Here is a 17,874-nt window from a genome sequence, read left to right on the forward strand (position 1 = left end):
AATCTCTGTGTGTGTTTTGTGTTCTCGCGAGTCAAATGAAGGGTTTGGATGACATGCATCCCATTATATATGGCATAGAGAGAGAAGAACATTCCAAGCTGAGACAGTCAAACATGGTGGTGACAGCATGTCAAAAAATGTACTTGTACAAAATTGTTATGTGGTTGTGCCCGGTACAGTGAGGGTAATGTTTGTTTCTGTGCCTTGGGGACTAAATCTCTTTGTTTTGTGTTTCTCTCTGCTGTAGTTGATGATGTAGATCTGGAGGCCCTGGTGAATGACATGGCCTCTCTTTCATCCTATGATAGCTCATATGCAACCTGTGGGACCCTGCATTCAGACTCCGTCCCCCTTCTGCACAGCAGCGATGGTAGTGAGCTCCATGGCAACAGAGTGGCCCCGCTGCCAAGGGCCCCTAGTAATAAAGGGACCGTCCCACACCTCCCCTCTCAAAGGCTCCGGCGATCACAGCCGGTGCACATACAGGCTGTCAGTAGTAAAATACTTCACACAGACATGTTTACTCGTGGGTGCGTGGCTTAGGCTAATATACATTTTGAATTCCTTTAAAAATTGTTATGGATGAACTGCAAAATGATTTTTTAACTGACTATGTGGTTTCTGTTAAAACGAGCTATTTACAATGGTTTACATTTGTAAATATTATGCAGTGTTATGGATTATAAATACATATATTTTTATCATCTTACGGTCACATTATTCAACGGTCACACTAAACTTTGAGCATTCGAAATTCGTTCGGACAAAAATGGTGCGAAAATGGGTGGGATCGATTTCTTCATCTTCTCAATTTCTGTGACATTTTGATCTTCTATTGGTCTCACGCATTCACATGATGCGAATTCGCAGGTCAAACTTGATTTTTGCTACGCAGCGAAATATCTTCAAACGGGCTTGCGTTCCCGGTCTGATGCATTTGCATGGGTATGAATGGAAGTCAATGGAACGAAAAGTCTAGTGTGACCGCGGCTTAATATGATTTTCATATTTTGCGGTAGCTACATATTTAAAGATACTACAGTATACCACTATAGTATAGTATACTTACTGTAGTACGCTATTGTATTATGTGGTATCAAGTATAGTAAAGTTGTCCAAAAACACTATATAGTATCTAGAAATTTTACCTCATTTTACTAAATACACTGGTAAATACTATAGTGTACTAAAGTAATTTATTACATGGAAGTGCACAGAATTCACACGAGACCCTTACAAAGTGGTTATAAATGTTGATTATTATATTTTTTACTATCAAGAAAAAGAAAGAGTAGGGAGTTTAAGTTTCTGAAGTTTGGGAAGATGTGCTCCAGAAATCCCAAATATATCTTTCTAGTTTTTGACCGTTATTTAACATAAATTGATTTGTTAAACATCATGTTTATTGCATTAATATTTTTTTTAATGTTTTATATATAGAATTTACTTGGTACCAAAATATTGATCAAATCCAATTGTTCAGTATAATTAACATTGAAATGCTAAATATTTGTTTCGTGTTTTATACCTATAAGACTTTATTAGACTCCTAGACTTCTGTTAAACTCACCTACAGTCTGTATGCCTCCGTCTTTCATCCCCTCCTCTCTGATCTCCATGACAGCAAGGGTGTAGATTCACCCGCATACACACCGTGATGGGTTCATTCAGAGGTTCCTCACACGCACACGCACACACACACACACACACACAGTCTCGTTTCGTTCTGACTCGGCCATGAACTCTGAACAGCACAACCACACCCACCCACCCCCCCCCCCCCCGCTATGCTTTGGGTTTTCAAAAATTCCCTCAGATTTTCGCTCAGTTATTGTGGTGGCTCCAACTGAGTTGAAGCAGTCATGTTTTATTCCCGGTCTCATTGATGTAGATCAAAGGCTCAAAGACGAGTTTAGCATCCGTAGGCTGCGAGTCTGTCTGCTGAACTCTGCCGAACGCCGCGAGAGTTCATGAACCGATTCTCGGCTGCCTAATCTCAGTTTCATTCATGTATTCTGTAGTAGAATCAGTAATGCGGTTGTGAGAATTTCATGGGGAGGTTTCTGATTTATTTTTCATGAACCTATCACTTTACAGCGGTGCAGTCTCATTATTTTGGGAGAGATTTAGTCTTTTAATATTGGTTAAAATACAGATTCGGGAGCACAGAATGGTTAATAAATCAATGAGATAAACTTGATGAGGAGATGAAACCAACGAGGATGGTCAGGTTAGACTTTATAGTACTTGGTATAGGGGCAATACTTTAAGGAATGTGAAGTTGAGTTCAGTACAAAAGGACAAGATGCTTTAATACAAGTTTCTTTCTTGTGTCTGTCCCTTTTGTAGGCGTCTTCAAGAGGAAGCGTCACTGGTTCGTCCTGCTTCTTTGCCAGCTATTCCGAACCCTTTCCCTGAGCTCTGCAGCCCCTCAGGATCTCCTGTGCTGAGTCCTGGATCTCTGCCACAGCCTTCAGAGTCACATGTAAGACTTGAGACACCGGGGCTCTGTGCCCTGTAGCCGTTATCTGTCACACACACGTGAGATGTTACATGACTGATTTATTGCAAGTATGAGACTTGAGCCTCGCTTCTCAGTTTCAGTGCGTCTGGTATCCTCGGCCTGTTCTCACGTATGTTCGTAAGGAAACCTGAAAGTGTGTAATTCGTATGATTCGAGATTAAGACAGTAAATCCCGGTTTCACAGACAGGGTTTAGCTTAAGCCAGGCCTTTGTTAAATGAGGTTACTTAAGCAGATTTGATCAAAATGCCTTAGTAAACAACATTACTGGTGTAATGTTTAAGATATATCAGTGCAAGTTATTTTCGGTTAAGATGACTCAAACTTGCATTTTAGTCTGGGACTAGGTTTAAGCCTTGTCTGTGAAACCAGGCAATGTGAAGGCAAGTTTTTCTGTCTGTGCATGTTTCTCGATTTGATGGAAAACTCACGTCCTGACTTGCGTTGAAAAAATTAATCGCACACAGTGTAGATAATGTTTTGAGTCTTGACAAGATGAAGGCATGTTGTTTGTATTATTTGCAGGGTAAGATAGCCCAATAATGCATTGTGACAAGGTCAGTAAAATGTTAATAAAATAGTTAAAGGGATAGTTCACCCAAAAATATAAAGTTCTTTCATCATTTACTCACCCTCATGTCCATCGTATGGACACAAAACCACAGAGACATTTCTCAAAATAACTTATTTTGTGCTACACAAAAAAAAGAGTCATATAGTTTTGAAGAATGGCCGAATTTTAGTGTAACCTATCTCTTTAAAGGTCCAGTGTATGAAATTTAGTGTCGTCTAGTGGTGAGGTTGCAAGCAACGGCTCACTCCAGCCCTCCCTTTCGAAGCACCACAGTGGTTAACGCAGGGCTAACATGTTGTCACATTTCTTCTTTGCCGAAGGAGATAACATATTTATGAAACGAGCAGTTTGTCAGTTTCGGGCTACTGTAGAAACAACATGACGAATTCCATGCAAGGGTACCCGCAGTGTACTATGTAGATAGAAAAAGCTCATTCTAAGGTGATAAAAACATAACACTTCGTTATGTAAGGTCTTTATACACCTCTGAAGACAAAGTTATGTAGACTATATTGCATTTCTGTCAATAGATCCTCCAAAAAAATATACATTTCTTTATTCTGCTAAACACAAAGGAAGATATTTGGAAGAATGTCAGTAACCAAACAGTTCTCCTGCCCCATTTACTGCCATAGTAGGAAAATAAATACTATGGGGGATGAGATCTGAGAAGATATTCTTCCAAATATCTTCCCTTGTGATCAGCACAACAAATAAATCTATACAGATTTTGAACAATCTAAGGTTGAGTAAATGATGACAGAATTTTTATTTTGAGTGAACTATTCCTTTAATAGAAGTAAAAAAGCTTGTTATCGTTATACATTTGTCGACCCTGTGCTTCACGTGAAGAGGGGGATAGAATCAAGTAAAATCATTGCTGTCCATAGAAAACATTTCAGATCATTCACTTATGAAGAATTCTTTTGGCTTAGAATGAGCTTGGCATGTTGTTTTAGAAGGTCTCTAGGTTATGAAACGGAACTAAAAGGTTTCATTTATCTCCTCCACACCCCACACACATTCTTACTGGACGCATGGCATCAGCAGATGAATTGTTTTTAGAGTCGTACCTGTGAAGTGTGTATTATTGTGAAATTGCCCTTTTGAGAGATCTACTGGACTTAAGTGCATTCCATGATCCTAAAAGGAAAAAAGTGTCAATCTCTTTTCCGACCCGCCTCGTCGTATCTTTCCCTAACATCCTCCGAGCGGAGAGACCGTTTTCCTGGAGATGACAGTCGCTTTCCTTTCACACGCTGCTTGTGTTTCCACTCGGTGTGTGCATGCGTATGTTTGTCCGAATCTGTGCCAGCAGTCTCAGCCCTTCCTTCCTTCTTGCTATCGTTTCTGTTCTTTCCCACAATGCCCTGCCTTGAGCTTCTCTACACAAGGAAAAATACACTTTATTTATACACATTGGCATGCGCAAACACTTTAGAGGGATGATGTTTTGAATTGCAGCTTTGAATGTTGTGTTTTTATTTTTCGACTGAGTGACCTGACCTCGGGTGGTGTGATATCTTGTGATGTTCTGTTCTGTGCGCCGTGTTGTTTGGCGCTATTTCTGTCGTTTCATGTGAAGTGATCGCTTTATTTCGGAAAGTTCCCTCAGGAAAGCCTATTTGTTGGTTTTCTCTATTTTTTAATTTTATAGTCCAAAATGTACTTCTGGTTTTTAACTGGTAGAGCATTGTGCCTCTATGTACCGGCCTTAAAAGCGACGTTGAATAAAAGTATTTGCTAAATTCATAAATGTGAATGCACATTTGTTCATGCATACTTTGGTATACAAGACAATAGCCATCCTAACAACATGTAAAATAGATGTTAATGTGGGACTCAAAAACAGCGTTATGAACATTAGTTGAAGCGTTTGAATGGACGCAGAAATTCATTGAGACTTTGGAAAAGTTTGAAACGTACACATGGGGTCAGAAGATTTTGGAACTTGGACATTGTTTGCAAACGTGGTCTTCCTCCCCTTGTGTGCGTTCGCCCTTGAGTAAATATAGAACATGTGAAAACAGGACGTGACTTTGGCCATGAGGTTGATCTTGAGGAGGCGCTAGATCCATTATCAAAACTTATAGGACATCCTGACTACGTGGCCTCTGATCCCTGATACTGTAGGTACTTCATGGTAAACAAAATGTTGTGTACTTCAAAGCAAATTAGGAAATTGCTTTAAGCTTATTTTTGGTATTCTGTACATATGGCGTATCAGAGAAGCGGATGCCGTAAATAAATGTATTTTTACACAATGATTTGTGAGACATGATATTTATGTCTCCTCCTATAACTCCTTCCTGGTGGAACATTCTTCCTAACTCAGTCCGGTCAACCACATCTCTCTCATTCAAAAAACTACTTAAAACTTACAGTATCTCTTCTGTGAATACTTGACAGGCAAATGAAAAAAAATCACTAAGCCTCTCTTTCTCTCAACATGTATTGTTCTGGCGTTTGTGGAAACTAGTAACTTGGTATTAGCACCTATTGTATTATTGCCCTTGTATGACATATCGCTTTATTGCTCCCTGAACTCTCTGTAAGTCGCTTTGGATAAAAGCGTCTGCGAAATGACTAAATGTAAATGTAAAGTGATATTCTTTTCTATTCTTTCTATTATTCTATTCTATGTTGTTTTCTCTCTTTCATTGTGTTTTTGACTTTTCCTTCTCTATTTCATCAGCTACACAATCTTGACAAAAGCATTTAAGGCAACACAGATCTAGAGGCGTGCTATTGACATAGCTGGGCATCATTTTGGAAATGACATTATAACTGAAGAACGCTGTCGATGGGTTTTTCACACAAACGGTTTCTTCATGCTGTCATGAGGGATTGTCTGACCCTTAGTGACCGGCGGGCATCAGACAGCGGTGCCCGGGTGATAGGGGGCATTTCATGGGCACAGTGCACACATTGCTCAATGTAGTCAATGGTCCGTGGGAAAATGGAAATGAAATGAATGTTGTTGTTTTGTGTAATGCTGACAGTGTGCTTGTGATCTTGGTCGATATGCGTGACAAGTCTGAAATCTTTTGTCATTTCTGGTGCAGGTTTTGCATTGCGCAGATTAATTCCTTTATGCGCATGTATGCGTGTGTTTATCCGAGTGTCTTTGTATTTATACTGGCATGGCTTTCAGACTAGAGAAGATTACACTGCGCTTACGTCTGCAGCTGAAATCTTTCTTGCTCAAATACATAGCAGACCAAACGTGTAGGGTTTTTCGACTGGCGAAAGCATTTGTCATTGCATTTGAATGTTTTTACAGTCCTGTAGAAGCCTCAGGGTGGGTTTTGTCAGGTTATGAAATACTTTATGTACTATTATTTAGGAGTATTTGCAACTCTCCAGTGACTCCAAAAACTATTTGGATATTTAAGTTATAATTGTGTTATATGATGCAGTATATGAATTGATTACATGTTTATTTTGCCGTTTGATGTTTTTATTTAGTTCTTCAAGCTTTCTATTTTAAATGTGGCTTAGCTCTTCAAATACAAAATAACATCAGGAACATGCATTAAAGGGATAGTTCACACAAAAATCATGCTTATGTCATTCCTACATATATGTATGACTTTCTTTCTTCTGCAGAACACAAAAAAAGATATTTTGAAGAACGTTAGTAACCAATGAACATCGGCCCTTATTGACTTCCATTTTATGGACACAAAACCACTGAGACACTTCTAAAAATATCTTCCTTTGTGTTCCACAGAAAGGAAAGTCATTTACAGGGAGATGATAAAATGATGGCAGCATTTTATTTTTGCATGAACTATCCCTTTAGGAATTAGCATTTTAATGTCATATCCACTTTAAACATATGTAACTTTTCCAACTCGAATTTTACTCCATCCTTTATCATATTTTTTCTTTTGGTACCTGTGTGCCAAGTAGCGCATTCTGCGCACGAGCGATCCGTCTCTGATAAATTTCAGGCGCTGAACCTCTCGTGACCTCCTCTGGATTCTCCGAGCGAGAGATTAATGGCGGAGGGCCAGAAGCAGCACCGCGGGGGGGTGCGTGTCTGTGAGCTTGTGTACAGTGACACCTGGGGCCCTAAAGAGTCTCGTAAAATCAAACAATAAAATGACAAGTGATTGAGTGCTAACACAGACACGTCTGCGCGTGAGAGAGAGCTGGTAACACCTAAACGTGTTTGTTGAACTAGTTCTTTGTTTTCACTCTGTCTGGATTGCAACGTTTTTGGATCACACGCATAGCAACAAATCAAAACAGTACAGCGTCGCTTCATGGCGTGTATCAGATATTTAGACGTACATATACATACACGCTGAGACAGAACGGAATGTTCAGACCGTTGGCTTAGGTTATTACTTGAGAATGATGATATCACATGACTGATCTGTTACGCTACCCTACTGTATATCTGCCTTATTCAGCGTGTGTTTATTATCACTGCGACACCCTCCGTTCTCATTGCGGGCTTTAAACATGAAGGGAGTTTTTCTTTTTGTTGGCAGGCTTGGGAGATGTTTATGATGTTAACGTTTGTGGTTTTATTGCTGTTGTTATTATGTGGCATTAGGCACATTTGTATGAACTTTTCATAGGGTGATATTTATACAGTGATGTATATGTACTACTTGATGTACTTGACCATGAATGGAGAAAACGAATGGCAACTTTTGAAGAGAGTAAAATACTGCTGAGATCAGCTTATGGATCCTTGCCAACTAGGAAAAAAGTTAAATGCGTTATTCATGGATGTGAAGATTAATTTATATTATAGAGACATATAATGTATAGTACTTATGGTTTTGGAGTAGTGTGGGATCCAAGCTTGTAACAAAAAAATAAATAAAAGCGTACTTGGTTAAAGGTCCAGTGTATGATATTTAGTGGCATCTAGTGGTGAAGATGCGAACTGCAAATTCCGAAATGGCTCATTCTAATGTAATAAAAACATAACGCTTCATTACGTAAGGTCTTTATACACCTCCGAAGACATAGTTATGTATATTATATTTCTGTCAATAGATCCTCCAAAAAAAATTACACATTGGACCTTTAAATGTAATGGTGAAAGTCAATGATTTTAGATTAGATCAGACAGCAGGCAGGTTTATATGTCATGCATGGATCGTGATGATCTGATATTGCTGTTTTTGAGTCTCGCATCATCTGTGCTGCAGGGGGTTTGTTCCTGTAATTAGTGAACTGTAAGTCATTATGGATGAGAATGTTACCTAAATGACAAGTTAGCAGAGAAACTCATTTAGGCCCCGTCCCATATGCCGCACTTAATGTGGTCCTGCGAGTTCATTTGTGCACGTCTGTGAAGGACAAATCTGGCGAGCGTCTCATTTATCTTTGATTCAGAAGGGTGCTCGTGTGTACGACGTGTCCTCCATGCGTACTTTGAACGCAGCTGTGAAAAGACACATTTGTCAAACTGCCCCAGCGTATTACAGTGACAGTGTAGTATACATAACCTTTTTTTTGAGTAGTAGGACTTCTTTAGATCAAATATATATATGTATATAATACATTTAATACTGTAGATTTAGTTTGTAATATTTACCGTTTAATACCAAGTTCTGGATTTTTTTTTCTGTATTTCTGCTCCTTCGAGTCAATCAACATATTTAAAGTTTAATGTTTGACACTTATGATAGACTGGCTCTGGGCGGCATAAGACAGCAACACTTGTTGCCTGATAGGAATTTTTCTCTTTATTTCTGTCTGTTTTTCACGGTCTCTCTCATTGTATATGTAAGAGGACAATAGAGATGATTAAACTACAGTAAACACATCTCTCATACATCCTCTGGGGTCATATCCTGTTTCCAAAGTATTCCTTGTGGTATGATCTAGAAATTCTCTTTGCCACATAACCTAACATGCATTGTTCATATGAATTTAATGTTTGTCTGGCTGGTATTTTAGGCAGCGACCGGTTTCCTTGTGTTTGCACAAACCATTTGTCTTGTTCTGCGTATTTGCTGTATCCACATTTTGCGCCTGTCATAAACTCGCCCTAGATGAGAAGGATTTCCAAGAAGACGCCTTTCCCAGTTGTGTATGTATGGGTGTGCACCTTTTAGTTTCTATTTGCACACTGTAAATGTCTATAGAAGTCTGTGTTTGTTAAATTGTTTACCCACCTATATAATTTCATATCATAGACAATATAAACACATTTCTTTGTAATTTTTTGCTATTTATAGGTGTACCTTAAAGGGATAGTTCACCTAAAACGGAAAATTCTGTCATCATTTACACATTTTAAATATGACTTTCTTTCTTCTGCAGAACACAAAAGAAGATATTTTATAGAATGTTGCTAACCGGACAATGGCAGTACCCATTGACTTGCATTGGTTTTGTGTCCATACAATAGAAGTGAAGGGTACCTCTGTTGTTTGGTTACCAACATTCTTCAAAATATATTTTGTGCTCTTTAGAAGAAAGTCATACAGGTTTAAAATATCAAGAGAGTGAGTAAATAATGATAACTACATTTATTTTTTTGGGTGAACATCCCCTTTAAATACTGTACATTTAAAGGTCACGTTTACTGTCAATTAATGCATGTTTGATATAAAGCTTTTAACAATAGAGAATGTTATAAATGAGCTTTTCTGGGTGTGTAGTCTGAAGTCTTAAGGCCTGTTCACACCAATGATGAACTTTAATAACTATACTTTTAAAAACTGTTTACATTTCGGAGATTAGCAGAGTCCACACCACAACTGTAAACTGTGATGCACATACTGGGTATAAACATTATAGGACTCGTGCCATGAGATAATTATTTTTTTAAATCTGGCACCTGAGTCATTATGCGCGTGAGAACCACTTTGTATTCTTAGTTCACACAGTCACAAAAACATGCCCTCCTTTCTGCAGCATCACTGCCAAAACCCTTTTCCCAGGTGACCCGTGAAAGGTTTGCTCTGTGAAATGAGACCCCACCGCAGGAGAGTTGGATATGTCTGCGTGTGGAGCCCGTCCCCTCCCTAGTGTACAGTCGGCACCAGTTTGCTTCAGTTTATGTGACGGACCCCAAGGAGACGCTACAAAATACCCACACCCTCTCACACACTTATCAGTCAGCTGACTGCAACACAACCCCCCCGCCCCCCCGAGATGACATCACCCAACATTACTAAAAACATCAGCATGAGAAAATAATCTTTCTCCGCTTTAGAAATCTGGGATTTTTTCATTTGGAACATTAAAAAATTCGTACTTTACTGTATGATGAAAATTAAAGAAACGATTATTATTTTCAAAATTTTAGTTAGCCTATCTAATCAAACGAATGTGATTCTGTGAGTTTATCCAATTTAACGCCATGTTCACCAAAGCTCAGATCTCCAGTATGGTGCACATGAAGCTTCTTGGAACATTTGCACAATTTGCAAAATTTGATCATTATGTTGATAAACTTGTGGGAATTTCTTCTTGCCAATATTCTTGTTTATTGTTTTCATTCCAGGAAACATTTCTCGTTCACGTTTTTAGTGCTTGAGCTTAGCTGGGTTCAAATATATAAAATGATTTACCTCTCCAATACTGAAATTCGCTTTTAAGGATAATTGCAATGTATTTTCTTCGTTCCTGGTTTGTTTCCACTCGCTGATAAGCCGTCAAATATGTCACGCTGCACAAACCTGTCTCTGTATCTCACACAAACATGAAACCTGAAACGTTCACAGCTGTCAGTAAAGTGCGTCCCTTGAGATCTCTTTACAAAGGTGCGTGCATGAGCTCCTGCCTTATATTTTTGCCTGAAGTGTGCAAATGTGGATTTTTACGGCGCGTTTGTGATGTAATTGAAAGGCAGGGTCGTTCAGAGTTCAGTACCGCGGGTGGTAATACACGTACGTGTGTGTGTGGTTGTGTGTGTCGGGGTGGCATGGGACTGAAATTGAATTAGGCTGATCACTGCAGACAGCACTGTTTACAAATGAAAGTTTTCCAGACAGTTGGATGGGATTCATAGTCTCTTTTACTGTAACTGTAGCTTTGACAATGTTTTATCACTGTAAATTATAAAATTTTTAGAACAATATTTCCATTGGTTTAGGAATCATAATTTTGCATAACTTCTGAGTTCTAAGCAACTGACAATAATGTGTGTATATCATAATGGAACGCAATATGTCCAAGCTGTTGAATGTAGGTGGACCCTACAATAAAAATGTAGTCATCATTTATTCACCCTCATGTCAGTCAAAACCTGTATATGGCTCTTTCTTCTGTGGAACACAAAACATATTGTGAGAAATGTCTGTGTGGCTTTGTGTCCATATGATGGAAGTCAATAAGGGCCAATGTTGTTAGGTTACCAACGTTCTTCAAAATATCTTCTTTTGTGCTCTGCAGAAGAAAGAAAGTCATTCAGGTTTGAATTGACTTGACGATGAGTAAATAAAGGAGGAATTTTTATTTTTAGGTAAACTATCCCTTTAAATGGCACTTTTACCCACACATATGCATACTGTATGTGTCTGTGTGCCTGCGAGCGTGTCCAACTTATTTTTTTTTGTAGTGGCCTATGCTCACATACACACGTACACATGCATATGGTCAGAAGCAGTGTCTATGAAACCAGTGCTGGTGTTGATTAGTGTTGATTATGACACAGCGTTGCGTTACTTGCATTCCCCTTTACTCGCTCACAGAAACGCTGAGCGATGCCAAACACAACATTTGATTCACATTTTTTTACCATTAAATCCCACTATTTTTATTACAGCAGAGAACCACTGGCGGCATATAATATTTTCAGTCTGAGATTTTATATAAAATGCTGTAGTTTGTGATACCAGTTAAAACAACTGTATAGTGAATATCTACACTTTTTAAAAGAATGTGTTAAATAATAAAAATAAAAAAAAATGTGACATGCTAGTTGCTTTATTTACTCTCCCTCAAGTTGTTCCAAATCTGTATACATTTTATTTTTGTTCTGATGAACACAGAGAAAGATATTTGGAAGAATGCTTGTAGCCAAACAGTTCTTGAACACCATTGACTACCATAGTAGGAAAATGGCTTTCTAAACGTATTTGTTCTGTTGAACACAAACGAAGATACTTTGAAGAACGTAGGAAACCAAACAGTTCTGGGGCACTTTTTACAACAATTGTAATTTTTCCTACTATGGTGGTCAAGAACTGTGTTTCTCTATCTATATATGTGTCTCTATAACTATTTACTCAACTTTTTATCTGTATGTATTGTCACAGCACTGATGTATTGTAGCAGACGTACATTATGTAAATATTGGTCCTCTACTGTAACCTATATATTCCAGGCTTTGCTAACCTCACCCCCTATAGACAAACAGAGAACAATGCTTGAACAACCCTCAATTGACTCCAGGCAAACACTTTGTTACCGTGTGACCCTCAGAATGTTTAGAAAGCTTTATTGAACATTTAACAATCTTCCCATGTGACCAGCCGAGGCGGGACATAACAGTTCAGAGCAAACAGACACATGACTATGAGGATGCATTCGAACAACATTGAGTAAATACTCAGACGTCATGAAGCTTAAAGGGAGTTTGGACTCGAGACGCAGTATAGGGTGAAACTCAAGTGTTTGCATTGCAAACCATTGTATTTCCACTGTTTTAATAGTGTGGCCAAATGCTAAACCAGAATTTTGTCTTTTTTACACTATCGAGTCCATTATGTTGTTTTCTTTATATATAAGATCTGATTTATATATTATTTCTTAAAGAATGCATGCACAGAGCTCAAACACTTTGTCAATGTAAGGTACGATGTTCAGTATGACAGAAGAAGAAAAATGACTTTTCCTGGCGTTGTGGGAGAAGGGATTTTACTGGGATTTGGCCTCTGTTGCGTGTTGATGAAACAGTCTTCGGGTTGTGATATGCTGAGGTTTGAGAAAGAGAGGAAAAGATTTTCTGTGGCTGTGGAGTTCAAAGGCAAACGTCGGGGGAGAAACAGGAGTGAAACAGAATGAGAACAAAATCCCACTGTGTGTGTGTGCGTGTTGTGAGAATTGGATGTGAGACTCAGTCTCAAGGCTTTCTGGGAACCAGAGAATTTAAAACTTTGACAGAACCAAAGTTTGGTGTGGGGTAGAAAGTAAGAGTGATTATTAGACCTAGTTCATACATCCTGCATGTGTGACGATGCATTCTGTGTAAAAATCATTTCTTTTATAATTTTTTTACAATGAATTAAATTAGAAAACATCTTGGGAGCACGCCATTAAGAAATATTATGAATTTTATGCCCATATCATCTCATTTACATCAGGAGGGAGGTTTACAGTACATTTACATATGGATAGTTGATAAATATACCGTGCATGTTTCTGATGGTGTGACACATAAACAATATAAAATAATATATTATTAAATATGTATAAAATAGCATAGGAGAGATTTATCTTCATTGTTAGTTTTCCTACACTTTTGCTGTCACACCATAGGACATGTACGGCTTATTTGTCAACCCATATCTGAAAGATCCAGTGTCTGAAATGAAGCAACAACATCTAGTGGTCAGGTTACGAATTGCAACCAACGGCTCACTCCACCCCTCGCTTCCGAAGCACTACGGTGGCTGACACGGAACTAAGATGTCATCTGGTTTTTGCTTCTTTGCTGGAGGAGATAACGTATTTACGAACTGCGCTCTGTTGAGCAGTTTGTCCGTTTAGGGCCACTGTAGCAATAACATGGCGAATTCCATGTAAGAGATAGAAATAGCTCATTTTAAGGTAATAAAAACATAACGCTTTATTATGTAAGGCTTTATACACCTCTGAAGATATAGTTATTATATTGCATTTCTGTCAATAGATCCTCCAAAAAATCTCACACAGCACCTTTAAATTGTCTGGATTCAGTCAGATTTGAATAAAAACCCGTTTATCTAACTTTTTTAGTATTAGTTTCAGTTTTAGCTTCAGAAAGATGATTTAGTAGTAATAAGGGTCACAGTGCTTTTGTGAATCTTTTTAAGTGTGTTGAAAGTTTGAGTGTTGTTTCTGGGGTGCAGCGCTACTCTAGTTTGCGTGTGCAGTGTAAATTCTGCAACTTGTTATTACGGGCATCATAACTTATATATTATTTGGGCGATGCCTCAAAATGAAATATCAGCAGATACTGTGTGTTATTCCATCACTACCTAGTAAAAATAAATATGCTTTACTAAGAAAGGTCTCAAACTCAAAGTATGAATTTTCATGACAAATGGAAGTTTCTCTCTCTCTCTCTCTCTCTCTCTCTCTGTCTCTCTCTCTCTCTCTCTCTCTCTCTCTCTCTCTCTCTCTCATTTCAGCAACCCATTCTGAGCTTCTCATCCTCTCCTCCTCTTCTCTCCTCCTACCCTTCCCCTTCCTTTTTCACACTCTCTGCGTGAGCGAGAGAGATCACTTCAGAGTGAAAATGCCATCGTGTTCGTTGGACTGTTGCTTGTATCAGGCAGGAGAGGTAAGAGTGACAGCGGCTACTTTTCATAGACTGACACTCCACAAACAGAGATGATTGATAGTTCGCTTTCAGGAATGTGCGTTTAAAAAACGCATATATTGTAGATGACTTGGATAGGTTCTTCAAGTTGTAAGAAAGTATGTGCATTGCAGTTGAGTTTAACACAGTGCTTACGTGAATGAGTTTGTGTGCGTTTAGAAGCGTGTATTGTGAAATGTCCTGCACATTTGTATTTTTAATTTTCTGGATGTTTCTGTGTTGTGCACATGTACATAGTAAGAATGAAAAAAATCTTTCTCTGAATTCCTTTTCTGTTTCTGGGCTGCTGGCATTTATGTGAATTCACCCCCCTGACATCCTCATGTGCGTTGCATGTTTGAGCCAGGTTTATGAGCGCCACACTCCATCTAAACACTGATAATCCGTGCGAATACTTTGAAAAAACGTGAAAATGCATTAAAATATTAATTCACAGTTGTGCATCTCTTTTAGCCATGTCTAACTGAAATTGTGTGTACTTTTCATATCTCTCAGTAGGAATCACCTGTCCTCTGTTTACAATTTCTGACAGACGGTCTCACAATTTTATGTGTCCATACAACCTGTACAACGTCTTTTCTCATCTTGAGCATTGTGTAAAGTGCATCTCTAATTGCATAACAAATTACAACGTGAGAACATTGCCCTCAAGTTGTGCGTGCGTTTCACAGATCATCAAGGTTTACAGCGAGGATGGCGTGGGAAAAGTCGTGGAGGTTCCCGCCAACATGACAGCCAGAGACGTGTGCCAGTTCCTGGTCTACAAGAACCACTGCCTGGATGACAACTGCTGGTCCTTAGTGGAGCATCATGCCGCGCTCGGTTTGGGTAAGCAAATATGTGTGAAGGTTCTTGTACGCGTCCGTTCGGTACACACCCAGTCTTGGAGGACACGCTGTTCTGTCTGGGGACGCTGGGTTCCCTGCGCTCTGCACTCCCTTAACAGGAAATCACCTTTCAGCGAGCCCAGACTCTTAAACACACACACTATACACAAACACACTTGTGCTCTTATTAAGGCTTACTGTAAAGCTCGAACACTACGGGATACTGAACGCACGGCTGCACGTACGCACAGTTTTCATAAAAAATGTGCAACAGGTTGTAAAAAATTGCAATGCACTGTAGCCTCGGGCTTGATTTAGTACTGCAGATTTAAAACAGAAGAATTGTGTTATATTCAGATGCTTTTATAGATAAGATTGAGGCGCTGCAAAGATCTAGTTCTTAATCTCACTGGCAATCAATGAGGACACGTGTGACTGCCTATTTCTCAGGCAGATTACAGATTAACCCCTGCCTAAATCATACTAAACAGATTGTACTCTAACTGACCTTTAGAGATTCACCGATTGCTCTGTGATAAAAGGCTTTTTGACGCCCTACTAAAGTAACCTGTGACGTTACAATTCGCAACGTGCATTTGCATAGATACCATTTCCCCGCAAAGTATGATGTCATGTGACGAAGTGTGGTTTTTTTAGTCAGCTGATGTGTGATTCGATCTCTAAAGAGGCTGATCATAATGTGGTTTAGTCGTACTCTGTGTGTTCCCCTAATACTTTGGACCGGCAACTTAACGGTAACCTTCTAGAAACGTTGCTGTTACGTAAACCATTAGCGGCGAGGCTCTGCTGAGTTTGCTGCCATCAGTCCTTAGTGCAATCAAGCTAAATACATGACCTCATCCCCCTGCAATGCCTCCCTCGCTTTACTCTTTCAGAGTCGTGCTCTCTCTCCTTCTCTAAGCATAAGAAAGAGAGAATAGATTAGTGGATGAGAGGTCAGATACACAACAAATACATTAGTTGGGGTTTTGAGTGCTTCCTAAAATACATGGACATTACGGTATATAGGGTTCATTTAGATCATTTTAGGATCACATAAATGAATCACAAATTGATATCGGGCATTATAAGATGTTTTAGTCCACTTTATGCTTTACATTCTAATGTGATGCTTTTGCTAAATTCTGTTTAATTCCATTAGTATTAAAACCATTATATATGTTACAAAGCAATTTAGGGCTGCACGATAATTTATCGCGATACCACGAAATCCTATTGTAATCGAGCTGGCTGCGATATGCAATGTGTCGATATTTTTTTAATGCGTAGCTTGTCCGTGAAGCACGTCTCTGGGATCAGTAGGAAATGCTGCTGATCTAAAAGCAGTCGCTTATAATGTGCATTTGAAAAAGCAATACCCGTCAAACATGATCATTATAAATATACTTTATTATCATAAAAATACCCGATGAGGCTTGAATAACAGTGATAAAAAGATGTCCATAGGCATAGATTCTAGAACGTGTTATGGTCTTCTTCTGCAGTGCGTATTTGGAGTTTCCGCACGAGAGCGCCCTCTGGCTTTCGGATGCAGCAGCATTTTCCCGTACTTCACTCAAAAGCTGTGCATAAATCACGTAACATTGATCGTCGGTTTATCGTGACAGCCCTATGTAAATGTAAATGTGTTTATGTATTAAATGATTTGTAATAGACAAATTGTGTCGGCTTGTCACACTTAGTTAGGACACTCTAAGCCGTTTGTCTTGATTTCTGTGTAGAGAGGTGTCTGGAGGACCATGAACAGGTGGTCCAGGTCCAATCCTGCATGTCCCCAGAGAGCAAGTTCCTCTTCAGGAAGAATTACGCCAAGTACGAGTTCTTCAGAAACCCACTGGTGAGTCCCACCGCGTGCGACTGTATGTATTTCCCCAGCCGCAGTCATTACATTCAGCCCACCCATGTCTTTTCTTCAGTCGGACCACCGCTTCAAGCTTAAATCCATCAAAATTAAGGTCCAATTATCCTCACAAACAAATTGTAAGACCGCTTGATTCCTGACCTCCAAGTTACAAATCCCCTAAATATGTAACTATTACTGAAACCCGACAAGTTCCCACATTTCTGTTTTTCATACGGTATGTGAGAAAATCCTCCCTGTAATCCATTCCAGCCGTTCAGGAACAGCTTGTACACGTTCCACCTCACTAAGCAAGTGACTTGCTTTTTTCCCCGAGATCCTGTACTCAACACCTATAAACTGAAGGCATTTGACAAGTACACTTGACCGACGTGGAATAAGCGCCTTATAGAAGACTGTGAGCTTTTATTTTATCCTGATTTATGGGCTTTTGACTTTGTTGCACGCTTGGAAAATATGCACAGCAATACTCAGCTTAATCTTATTAGATCCTGTGCTTTAGGATGGTATGTGCATGTGTGTTTCAACATTTGGTAGATTTTGATGCAAAGGATCTGTCTGG

The 17,874-nt window shown here is 39.1% G+C and overlaps 1 protein-coding gene across 3 annotated transcripts in view; it reads left to right on the forward strand.

The window, feature by feature from the left end:
• Positions 1-17,874, forward strand: part of grb10a (growth factor receptor-bound protein 10a) — a 40,580-nt gene that overhangs the window by 14,595 nt on the left and 8,111 nt on the right. The window contains exons 4-7 of one of the 3 annotated variants that reach the window (XM_057355342.1): positions 248-492; positions 2,348-2,485; positions 15,275-15,431; positions 17,173-17,288. In XM_057355342.1, coding sequence (XP_057211325.1) covers positions 248-492; positions 2,348-2,485; positions 15,275-15,431; positions 17,173-17,288 — 656 coding nt within the window. Of the gene's footprint in view, positions 1-247; positions 493-2,189; positions 2,231-2,347; positions 2,486-14,496; positions 14,565-15,274; positions 15,432-17,172; positions 17,289-17,874 lie in introns of those variants that run through there. The other 2 variants (XM_057355343.1, XM_057355344.1) reach the window with 2 other exon arrangements.

This window comes from Triplophysa rosa, linkage group LG16 (genome assembly GCF_024868665.1).
Source record: "Triplophysa rosa linkage group LG16, Trosa_1v2, whole genome shotgun sequence".
NCBI lineage: Eukaryota > Metazoa > Chordata > Actinopteri > Cypriniformes > Nemacheilidae > Triplophysa > Triplophysa rosa.